This window comes from Opisthocomus hoazin, chromosome 5, assembly GCF_030867145.1.
Source record: "Opisthocomus hoazin isolate bOpiHoa1 chromosome 5, bOpiHoa1.hap1, whole genome shotgun sequence".
In the NCBI taxonomy this organism is placed as follows: domain Eukaryota; kingdom Metazoa; phylum Chordata; class Aves; order Opisthocomiformes; family Opisthocomidae; genus Opisthocomus; species Opisthocomus hoazin.
Window position 1 is genome coordinate 79,042,525 of NC_134418.1, and position 12,486 is coordinate 79,055,010.

Sequence of the window (12,486 nt, forward strand, 5' to 3'; positions counted from 1 at the left end):
GCTCATCAGAAGAATGTATCTGGACTGTTTCTGCCCACCTAGAGGGAGGAATGACAAAACAGCTTGCGTGGCTAGATAAAAGGAGATGAGAGGGAATCAGTGACAATGTGATACACTATAGATCACTGGACAACAAATTAAACCCAGATACGTTTAACTTTTTTTTTAATTTTATTTTGAGATTCTATTCAATGGGCAATTTTTTGAAATGTTACGATTAAAAAGTCAAGGTTTTAAAAGAAGTGGTTCACTTTCTCTTCTTCTCTCGCTGAAGCAGCTGGGAGTTCTGACTTTGGCTTACGGCTGGCTACAAAAAGAGATGAAGGCACCTGGTTTCCAGAGAGCCCCCCAGGGCCCTGTGTCCAGCGCTCCGGCTCCTCGTGTAGCCTGGCACGCCAGCAATTAGCACGCTGACGGGGGTCCAGAGAATTGCTAGCTAACAGGGAAGGATAAGGATGGGAACGTTTTAAACCCTGACATGCTCAAGCTCGGCTGCCACATCTGTCTGGGATCTCCTGCCTGCGGGCAGGCGCTTTTGGTTTTTCCCTCAAACTGCCCAGGGTCCTGGGGAGGTGTGAGAACGGGGACTGGAACTCCCACCTTCCACCTGCCTGGAAAGTACTCTGACCACCATGTTAGACATCTGTCTGGGATGAAGACATTTCTTCTCCTTTTTCCTAAAGATGTTAGAGCGTGCAGGAAAGCTTCTGAGCTCCACGGAGCCAGGGAGGGTGTGTGCCAAAGCAAGAGCAGGTGGCATCTCCAACCACGTCACTAAGGCACGGTGCAGGGAGGAAGGGAATCCTAGTTCTCAGTCTTGCTTCGAGGACAACATTGCTGTTTTATCCGTGTATAAAATACATAAACAGCCTTTGGGGCTTGCATCCAATTAAGGCCGTGGTATTTGCAGGAGAATTGCAAGTGCCTAGGCAACCAAAGGTGAAAAACGGAGGTATCTCTGCTGTCTACGTGTTTCAGCCAAATGGAGCTTTTCAGGTTTATAATTTTAAATGTAAATTCTTGCAGTAGGACTAAGGTAGAACCTATTTGCCTGAGTCTTTTTTTTGGACCTGGCTATTTGTAAAAATGGGAGCGGAACTGAAGTCTGTTCGTTCAAGCAGGTGTCCAGCTTGGAGACAGAGCAAACCTGTATCTCTGTGTTCAGGTACAAAATGCGTATTCTGCATGTATGCATCTAAGAGAGGGAAAAAAGGAAAAAACTTCCAGTATTTATTGCCATAAGCAATTTGTACATGGCTGCATGCATTTAAATTTAGACACATTCCTTCAAGTAAAATACATGATCTGTAACTTCGCATCCCTAATGCAAACTGACATGTTTTTCTGTTGTGAAAGACAGTTCAAAAATAATCCAGCCAAATGCAAAATATTTAGGGGGGACTAGTAAACATCCCTGTTTAACATGCAATTTGTCTTGTTCTCAAATATTTACAAACTACTATTTGTCTAACATGTAGTCCGTGTTAAAGCTATTAAAGCCAGTACTCTGGCTGGTCAAGGGCCCACTTGAAAAATAATAGTTATATGCATGAGATGACTTTATTGACCTTTCTTAAAAAAAATCGTATTAACTTTACTGGCATACATTTGCTGAATTTGGTAATTTATCAATTCCTCATTATAAAAATATGTTTCCTAATGTTTAAATATTAATAGTCTGTCCTCACTTACCGGACGTCCAAACTCCAGTTCTGAAAAGAATTTATACCAGGGTTCGTTTTCTAAATCTATGTCATCTGGGTTTATGCGATCAGTCTGGAACAGTTGTGAAGGAAAAGGGAAGGAAAAGGCACACACTGAGCAAAGTGCTAGCACCGCCATGTCACTTTAACAGCAGACAGACACAAACAGAAAACAAATATGGGGAAAGGAATGGAATAAAATCAAAGAATGAAGATGGCATTTAAGATAGAGAATATTCTTGTTCAAGAGCTGTCACTGACTGGTAGCTTTAATATTTTTCTTTTTGTCGCTGTTCTTCCAATGACTGGAAGATGTTGAACATTTTAAAACTACCCTTTTAAAGCTAAGAGGGCTCTTTGACCACTTCTGTAAACATCACTGCATTACTCAAGTACATTTAACGCTACTAAAGACTCCTTGTTAAGAAGATGGATTGAATGATTGTCATCTTCAGCACAGGCAAGAAATTGTCCATCTGCTCAGCAATAAAACCATAATTTTATCAGTATTGCTTTTGGTCATTCCTTGTCTTCTCAGAAAGCATGTTAATTCTGGATCTTGCTGTCTTGAAGCAAGCGCTGAGCAGAGAGAAACAACAAGCATCATGCAGGCACGACTATATTAAAAAGCCACTTCAGCATATGACATGGAACCAGTATATCTTAAATCCTACTGTCAAAAATTAAGGAACAAAAAATTATGCATTCTATAATATTAGTTTTAGCAGTATTTTGTAATTCTTTCTCTCTCAGAGACTTGTTGACATAATGAAGCACTTTTTCCACAGTGAAATACATTGTTTTCATCTGAAAATTCTCACAGCAAAGGGATAAAGTAGCAATTGAAGATAGCGTTAAGAAAATTTTTCAATGAACAGAAGAATAATTGACAGATTTATTCAAGCAGCATGAAAACATGACAGCGCAAAACAGTAGAGCTCCCAACGGGATATCTAGTCAGCTGTAAATTTGGCTGCATTAATTATTTTCTAAATAGCTCCATTTCCTTTGTAGGATCTGATGTAAGCTGTCATGCAGCATAGAATGACAGTGAACTGTTGGCTTAAAAATCTCCGAAACAGAGAAAGCCTCTTGTTAAAGCTATTTCTGAGTTTAAAATTTGGTCCTCTACAACTGTAATTATCAGAACTTCAACACTAATTATGGTGTGACCTAGAAAGCAATCCTCAAAGAAGACAACAGGGTCCTGCATAAAGACTGATACTGGTGCCTAAGTATGTAACGCTTTTTCCTCCCGAGTCAAGCTGTCACCAATACACCACAGCAGTCACATACAGCTATTTCTGTTTTCTGCAAGAGATAACAGCATACTTTTGACCATTTCAGGTAATTAAACATCTCACAGCACTTTTCTTGCTGCCTTTGATGTTAGAGGAACAGACTGCCAACCTCGCTCTACCGAAAGGTCAACAAACCTTTCGAACTACCTTGGTCCTCACATATCTATGAGCTGTTCATGCAGTATCTGGACACCAAATGTGGTTTTACAGATTTATCTTCATGATGCCTCTTTCCAGTAAGGGAAGTACCACTCCTGTGAACAGAGTGGGAAGTGAACGCCAGCGAGGAACAACTTGCCTGCATGCCATAGCAGGGTTAGGAGTCAAGCTGCTTTGGAGTTTTGCCCCTACATTTCCACCATCCACCGACATAATTCAGCACTGCTAATGGCAACTGTTTCAACTCAACTGTACATACCAAAGTCTTTAGCAGAAAAACACCACGGAAACTAGTTTCATGAACTGACCAGTAAAGATTTGTGACCTTAATAGAGACTATAACTGATTTAAGAAAAAACACGATTCTCTTCTACAGAGAGATGAAGGCATGAGGGCAAAAATTGACAGATTGACAATCCAGAAGATAAGTTCATTACATATCAACTTGCTTCCCATTACAGAGAATGCCTGAAGTATTCAGAATTTTTTGCTTAACCTAAAAAAACCCTCTACAATTTAAATCTGGACAATTTGAGAAGACAGCACTAAACAATCACTTTTTCATCATTTCCCCAAACTAAGTTACAGGATGTTGAAGTATTTATAGCATGTTTTCATCTTTATATGATACCAGTGAATTAATTTCCACAGACAGGGATGTTAATATCAACAACTGGATGCATCTACATAAAATAAATCAATAAACCCCTTGAAATGCAGATGGTGTGGGAACCGTGGGGCTGTTGGCACCACCAGTCCAGGGCCCCTGACACGGCTTGCTCGGGCAGCCAGCGTCAGCCGTGGGAGCCTCGGGGTCCCCTGGGGAGCAGCAGCCCCACATGCGCACACTGATGGACTCCTGTCCCTTCTTGCAGGGAGCTTCCACCCAGCTAGGCAGGGAGACAGAAACGGGAACGGGAGCCGGCTCCTCTTCTGTTTTCACATACTCTTGCAATTAGTTGAATTGCAATTAGTTGAATTGCAAGATTTCTGCTTGTAAAGAACAAGCTAGAAATAGTGTGTTGCACGTCGTTTCAAAGTTTCCGAGTTCTTCTCGTGTATCAGTGTGCAAATAAAATGAGAGCATAAGAGAGTGTGCAAACTCCACGCACCCAGCTCGAGCCGCAGAGGGCAGCAAGCGAGCGGAGCTGAGCCCCGGGCTCTGCAGGGTGCTGCGGCCGGGCAGCGCGAGGGACGGCCGCGTTCCCTGCCACCGGGATCACAGCCAACGATTTTGCTCGGCTTTCGGATTCAGTTTTGCTGATGGACCTTTCTCTATTATCTCCCCTTCTAAGAGACTTAAAATGAACAAATCATTCTGACTTAAAAAACTGATCTTGGCTTGGTCTCGCAAAGTATCTCCCAAACTGCTTGAACAGAGGCTAAAAGCAGTAAGAAGGTACATTCCCTTTTTATGACTTGTCAGTCAAACCAAGTCACTTCCTATACTCTTAGCCTTTATCTAGTCATTTAGCAACATTACTTGTAGAAAATATACTACTAACGACCATTAAGGAGCTTCACTCTTTTTGCCATTTGCATCAGATGGTCAGTGCAGCGCTGCATCAACATACTCAAGTATAAAAACACACTGATGTAGCTTTAAAAAAAATACATCTACAGTGCTACAGGCAGCTTTGCCTGTGCTTGATTCGATACACCCAGGTAGGCATTCACAGGCAATAACAACAAGTGTCCATTTAAACTGGTGAGTAAAATGGGTCTTATACAACCTGCATAATCAAATTAATCTTTTGCATTTGCAAGCTCAGACACCACACAGAAGCCTCTTTGGAACAACAGACTGAGACGTCTGTCGTCTGTTTGGCTTTGGCATTTTATGAGCTCTAAAGAAGATTGCTTTTTCCTTTTCCTTTTTTTTTTTTTGGCTACTTTAAAACAGTTGTTCTAGCTCCAAGTCCACTAACAGATTGATTAAGTGTCTCCATATCTTAATGAGAAGACATATTTTTAATGTCCTATCAAAACATAACTAAATGTGGAATTCCTGATTTCATTTTAAAACACCATGAGAAAATTGTTTAAGTTAACAAAGTGTTCCTCGAGTAACTCAACTAACACTGCATGGAATATTCTGATAACCAGCTTGAGATGTCAAAGGAGATCAAATTTGCATATTCTAAAGGAAACTTCAAATTTTCTACTAAAATAAAAAACCCCCAAAACCCCAACAAACAACAGATGTACATCATGATGCAAGCCCAGTCTATTTCTGCTATTTGACAAAACAGTAATGTTTTGTAATTTATTCTGACCATGAAATCCTCTTGCATATAAAGTCAGTAGAAAATTTGTATATGGAACATATATAAAAAAATCTAGAACTAAAATGTAATATGACAGTTTTAGGTGACTAGCACGTGTGTACTTCCATGCTTAGACTAAAATACCTAATGACAATAAACGCATCTATTGCTTGTCCCAATTTCACAAATTCTTTCTTTACAGCAACACCAAGATTTTTCCTTACTTGCTTTACTGCAGAAAGAGAGAAATGTACAGGTGCGAAGGAAGTACTTCCCATATACAAGGTTGAAGCTGGTAAAGAATAAAAGTTTGATTTCATATCCCTATGAGCAGGATTCAATTATTACACTGCAATTTACTTATTTACTGAAAGTAAACACCCGTTTTAGGAAACAAATCCACGGTTCAGATGGTCTTAGAGAAAAAGAAGAGCGTTTTATTGAATAGCAGGCATTGGAGATGGAAACATTCCTCACAAAAAACTTATGTACCACCTTGTAAAATGGTAATCTCTTATGGGCTTACTGAAATGGGAAAAAAGCAGCTGCCACATCATTGCTTAGAAGAGTATTCAACAGCTTAATGTCCCCTACTTTTAGATATAATCACAAAGCACCAACCTCAAGCCCCTCCTTTTTGTCAACGTTTTATACACTTACAAGTTCAAAGAAGAAAAAACATTAATTTCCTGTTTCGTGGCAGAAGGCTGCTACACGATACTGCAACGTGAAATTACACTCCTCTTGTTATATCCACGACAAAGATAATAATCTATCCCTAACCAATTTATCCATTTCATGTTTATTACTAGGTCATTTTTTTTTAGGTTTATTATTTCTTACATTCTTTGGATCTACTGAATAATAGTTCCCACTAAATGTTAGTTTTACATTGAATCTCATTTTACTATATTCTTCCAATGTTTCTAATTTCCACATTAATCACAACTGATTCCAATGTAGTATCTACATCAATAATGGGAATGCTGATCTTTCAAACCTTATCTGTCCTGTTTAGTATCATGTAAGGTAGTTGCAAATATTTTTTCTTTTCTTTTCAGAACATTCTGCCATCAAAACTGCATGAAAATTATTTAATTTCAGCAAAAAATTTTAAGATTTGGAATGTTGGAAAAGCTCCCTATGACTTTTCTGGTTTTAGCAAAATTGATAAAGTAAGAATTTCTAATTCAGATGTTAGAAATGCTTTTACAATATTAATAAACTATTTTTATATTCCATATTTTGATTAATATTTTCTTTCAGTGACGTCAGAACAATTTTTTAGACATTAAAAATCAAATCTTTTGAGATTATCAAGTTGAAAGACTTAACTCATGCAGTACTGGCACAGCTGAGAATTTGGAGTTTTCATCTGACTCATGAACAGTCGGCCAAGCTCACTTTTTGTCATTTCATTAGTTTGATGAAATTGAAAAATTGCATCTATCATCATATTCATCAGCACTGTAATTCCTATACATATTTTTTTTATATTACATTAGTAGGAAATGTAATTTATTAGAAAAGTGAGGCCATTCTTGAAACATCACCTTAATTTTCTAATTTTTAACTTGAATCTGCTGTTATTCTTTGGTGTTGGGAGACTGGTAAATGGCCGCAGTGTGTATAATCCAGCTATGGCAATCAAAAAAGTGCTCAGAACAAATGCCATCACCTTTTAAATAAAATTATTTGTTAAGTTCAGCTTCACAATAAATACAAAGTCCCACTTAATTATACTGATTTAATAGCAGTTCATCTAGAAATGCAAATTTCCTCTTCGAAAAATGCATCAGTTCTGCAGGAACTTAATTTCACAGAAATGCAGGTTAGTATTTCCTAGCTAACAAAAACTACTTTCCTGAGAAATCCACAAAAACACAAGGCAAAGGTGCTTAGTGCAGGTGTTTCACACTGTTGACATAGTACATATTCTGGGATTCGATTATTTGCTTAATTTATTTTAAATTAGTAAAACAAACTGTGTGAACAATCATGTAATACAGTAGCAAATAATAATCCCATATTGCTTACACAAACCCCTTCTTTAAAACTGGACTCCCTCAGCCACTTCAACCTCAAAGTAAAAGTGCAAGAAAAGAAAATATTGCCATTGATACATAATAGTCTTCTAACAGACTATACTGAGATAGCATAAAGGTAAATTAGAAAGGCTGGGTGAATGTGTCTCAGCAAATAACAAATTCCGCTACTGGTCATTTTGCTTGCATTAAGTGTAGCCCTGTCAGACACGCTTGTGAAAAAATCCACAATGGCAATCATTATTCAGAAAGCAGGAATAAAGACTTCTAATTACACGTTAATGTGCACTCGTTAATCACAGAGTAATTGAGGCTGGAAAGGACCTCCAGAGGTCATCTAGTCCAACCTCCTGCTAAGAGCAGGTCTAATCAGGTCAGGCTGCTCAGGGCTGATCCAGGTGAGTCTTGAACACCTCCAGAAATGGAGATTCCACAGCCTCTCGGGGCAACCTTGACCAGTATTTGACCAGAACCTCCTTAAGTGTACAATTAGGCACATCCTAAACATGCAAAGAGTTTATTTTTATGCATTAATTAATCAGATATCATATGTGCTGTTAATACGACTGCAAAGGAGTGCTGGACACGCATGCCAGTTAGAAAAAGCAGTTTCCATTAGTTCACAGTTCTGCTCGTCATCTGTTAGGTTTGCAGAGTGGTGGTTTGATTTCTTGGAAATGCCAGAAGATCTAAGTTTAGCAAATAAGCCAAACTCACATTTTCAACACAACCATCAGGATATAGCAAAGACAAATTGCTGTCAAATCATATTTGAAAAAGGACCTTCAATATTCCTCTAAGTAGTCATAATCCGTAGTACACAACAAACAGATGACCTCTCACCAAAGCGCTCTACTGCGTTACCCCTTTCCCCTCTGGGCCTTACCGGTCTTTCGTGCTCGAGGATTGATGACTTTCCCGGCTCATATTCAAAAATGCTTCTTGGTTCGGAACGGAACTTGCGGGTATCTACCTTTCTGTCTGGGGGATCCCACTCATTTCTAAATAACAAATAGGACAGATTGAGTTAATTACCGTCATTGCCAGCTGCTTTCCAGCTCCGTGCAAGAGACACATGCAGACCCGAACGAATTTCAGCATGGTGTCTCTTTCCAGATTTCAGCTGCGATATGTCTGGCCTACCACCCCGATGTTTTAACCACTGCATCACCTTAACCTGCTTACAGCAGGGATACGCAGTACAGCAGGAGAAATGCTAGAGATGTGCAGCCTGTGTGATCGCTCAGACCTCTGTTCTAACTGGTGGACCAGTTTAAAATCGTCCCTGACATACCGTGTCAAAATACCATGACACAGCTTCTCCAGCTGCAAATTTACTGTACTTGTTTTATGCACTGTACGAATATAGGCAGTGGTAGATATTTTCGTCATCATACAATAAGACAGTGAGTCCGTATTGAAAAAGTTATTAAATTTTCTGAGATAAAACCCGAGGAATTATTTTAAAAGACAGTGTGAAAGTCAAATAGATGCTCTTTAACCTCATCTGTAGTAGAACTGCTTCTGAATATCCTTGTAAGCAGTACTCTCTTTCCTCGGAATTTTGAATAGATTAACAAGAACAAGAATTTGGCACTTGACTTTGGGACAGAAATTTATCCATTTTCTCTATAATTATAAATTTCCTTTCAATTTAATAGTGCAAAGAACAAAAAGTAACCCCTACTACTATATTTTTTCAGTCATTTACCATGTTCTATTAATAGGTTCCTATATGTTTTTGGGGGATAGTTAGTTAGTTACCATCACAGTGAGAGCTCCCTTTGCATGGCAGTTTTTGTAGTCATTGCCTACATTGCAGTTGGAAAACTGTAGCTCACACATCTTTTTGTTTAGCTCTGTGTAAAATGACTCACTAGTGACTCAAAGAATGTGGGAAAGGAAAGTGGAAATTGTATCATCTATTGTCTGTATTTACAATAAGAAAGACTATACACTGATTAAATTCTATCAGTTCTATCAGCCTTTCTGATGAGACTGGGTTTGATGTGACCTGATATAATAAGGCACATGCCATGTGTCTTAAAAAAAAAAATCTATGGGGTAGCTTGTGTTTACAATTTGTTTGTGAGTGCAATTTCTGGGACACAGGCACCTCTATCTATAAATTGCCCTCCATTTCACGCGAAGTAGTTCTGCATGGCTCTATTGTTTATTTCCACTGAGGAAAAAACGAGTTGCAGAGCAGAGAAGGTTGTATTTTTTGAGAACTGAATGGGAAAATGGGAGTGTTCTGATCAAGCTGCATTATACTGCAAGTCACTGAAGAAAAAAGGATGCTGCTGAAATTCTGATTCACGCTCAGTTCACTTAATTTACAGCCTTCAGCCTGTAATCCCTTACGGACTATGTTTTTGAACCCAACTATTAATGCAAACCGTATCTTGCCTCCCAGCTATGAAACTGTGATACATGTGGACCTAAGCCTCTTATGTGAGATTTTAAATACCCAGGCTTTATAGGCAATTAAAAAAAGAATCTCCCAATGGCAGGAAAAGATTGATGAGCTATAGCTGTCAGCAGCAGGCAAAGCATAACTAACGTGTTTGGCATCCCCTGGCCTGGAGAACACGGATTTCCACTGCCTGTCTTATCGTGCAGGAGATTAAAAAGAGAGGCTGAACATCCAAATTCAGCGCTGAAGAAGTTATTTTCAAGCTTGACAAGAGGAACTATAACAGCCACCAGTTTCTGTGACCAAGGCATTTGGCCTAGCAGAGGATGATGACTCATATCACCTCAGAGATCAAACCTAAGCAGATCCGCATTTTGGTGCCTTGCTAACAAAATCTACGCTTCCATACGACTTGCTACCAAACTCCCAGCCTCATGGCCTTTGGGAGGGAGCCCAGCTCTAACCCCCAGCATCTCCTTTTGACAGCCTGCCCGCAGCAACCGGAGTAGTCCAGATTAACCACCAAGCAATCTCATTTTTCTCTGCAATATGTGTATCTGCTGGATTGTGTTTTGGATTGACACTACCTACAGATTTTTCAAAAAGCCATGGTTATAGTCTTCATTTTAAACACTGACTATGGTCTTTTCTCATAATATTTTACGCAAACTGCAAATTATTTGAAACTGCCTGGTGTAATTCAATTTCTACATATAAAAATGTTTACAGTGTCCAAGCTGACAAAATGGGCAAATTCGGCTTTGTTGCTTGAGTGTAACCTAGAGAGGTAGGCTTGTAGCCACAAACGGAATAAAAAATGACCTTTTTCATACATAAAATATATGCGTACGTAGATATACATGCACATACACATGTGTAATAATACAGTATTATATTAACATGTAGTATTCATTCACACTAAAGAAAAAGCTTTTGGTTTGAGCCAGGAGCTACAGATACGCTGAAGAATCTATAAAGTTTGTGCACAGCGCACTTTGCATGTCTTTATCAGAAGAATAAGCACGTCTTTCCTGAGTTAAGCGTTAACATTTTCCAGACTGGACTCTAAACACCGGGACCTGGTTTTGTGTAGCAAGTTTGAAGCTGGAAACCCATGAGAAAACTGAAATGCCCCTTTAGTCTGTAAACACCTTCTTGGTCTACCAAAATGGAGAATGGGATTTAAAAACCGGGGATATAAAGTGCTTCTGAGCTCTGGGGAAACGTGGGTTGACTGTTACACACTTACAGTTTTGCTATTCCTTGAATTTCAATTTACAACATCATTTAGATACTTTTTCTTTGCTACTGGATACCGTAAATGGCCTTTCCTACTCAGAGACTAAAATTCAAGACAGCTGCTAGAGCACAAACTGCTCTGAAACACAACAAGCAGGGCAATCCTACTAATGAGAATTAAAATCTTAAATGCTCGCAGCGGTATCACTTGTAAGAATAAGCACTTCTCTAGCACGCTGAAGAACTGGCAGCACCACGCATGACACCCACACTACTGATCAAGATCACTCCTCGTCACCTGACTGCCCCTTGAATACAGCCCTTGAAGTCCTGGTGTTCTACAGCTGCTATTTTGTCCTCTGTGACATCCTGTAACGGGGTTACTATAGGTACCAAGAACGCTTTTTGAAAATATGCTGACTTACTTTTCAGGTGTAGACCTGTCCCGCAGACGATGTGGTGGTACTGGAGGTGGCACATGTGGAGGTGGCAATGGGGATGAGACCTTAAAGGCATCAGAGCTGCTGTCGGAGGCGCTTTTAGACAACGGTCTGTAGGTCTGCGTCTTTGCAGCTGGGTGTGCCTGAGCAGAGAAGGACGGACTGTAGCCACCTAACATAAAACAAAACCAGAAACAGTCACAGCGTGAGAATGACTTTTAATAAAACTGAACACAGAGCGCTACAAGGAACGCAGGCTTACCCAATAAAGCTCACAACAATGCGCAAATGCATTTTTAAATGTACATTGCTGTATCCTATGTAGCTCAGTAGAAAACTTTTTATATATTTCTATATAAAAGCCCAAACACACAGATAAAGTCCAGTATAGTTAAAATAAATTAAAGATGAATTTGAGAGTGGGGGAGAAGTTCACTCTATCCATCAGAGCTGTTAATGACAGCCTGGTCTGAATCCCCAGGCTCATCCTGCCTTTCAGGTGTTCTGTGTTCAGAAGGAAGAGAAGAGGCAGGCAATGCACATTTTTTTCATTGTTTTAGTAATTACTGTTAGTTGAGGACAACAAGGCCATAGCGTATCTCGAAGATGATAACAAGAGTCCAGACATATCTCCCACAACTGACCCACAACAAATGCTGTCAGCAGCACACAAAAAGGCGGTATGAGAGCATGCCGAGTACAGCAAACACTGAGATGGAAGAATTTGGAATGGCATTTTTGCACCAGGCACTACAGGTTGGTTATTTTTTTGCACGTATAGTCTTTCACACTTTCACTTTTGCTCTTGTAAGCAATTTTACCACATGCTTATAATCTTCTGAAAGACACAATAATTATGTATCTATGAGATGAATATGTCTTTCTTGCAGCGAAGTAACGTCAACACCAGTGCCTA

General features: G+C 39.4%; 1 protein-coding gene across 7 annotated transcripts in view; it reads right to left on the minus strand.

Annotated features, from left to right (window-relative positions):
- Positions 1 to 12,486, minus strand: part of SORBS2 (sorbin and SH3 domain containing 2) — a 246,472-nt gene that overhangs the window by 37,188 nt on the left and 196,798 nt on the right. For all 7 annotated transcript variants that reach the window (XM_009940196.2, XM_075421865.1, XM_075421864.1 and 4 more), the window contains 2 exons: positions 11,556 to 11,742; positions 8,362 to 8,476 (listed from right to left, as the gene is read on the minus strand). In XM_009940196.2, coding sequence (XP_009938498.2) covers positions 8,362 to 8,476; positions 11,556 to 11,742 — 302 coding nt within the window. The remainder of the gene's footprint in view (positions 1 to 8,361; positions 8,477 to 11,555; positions 11,743 to 12,486) is intronic.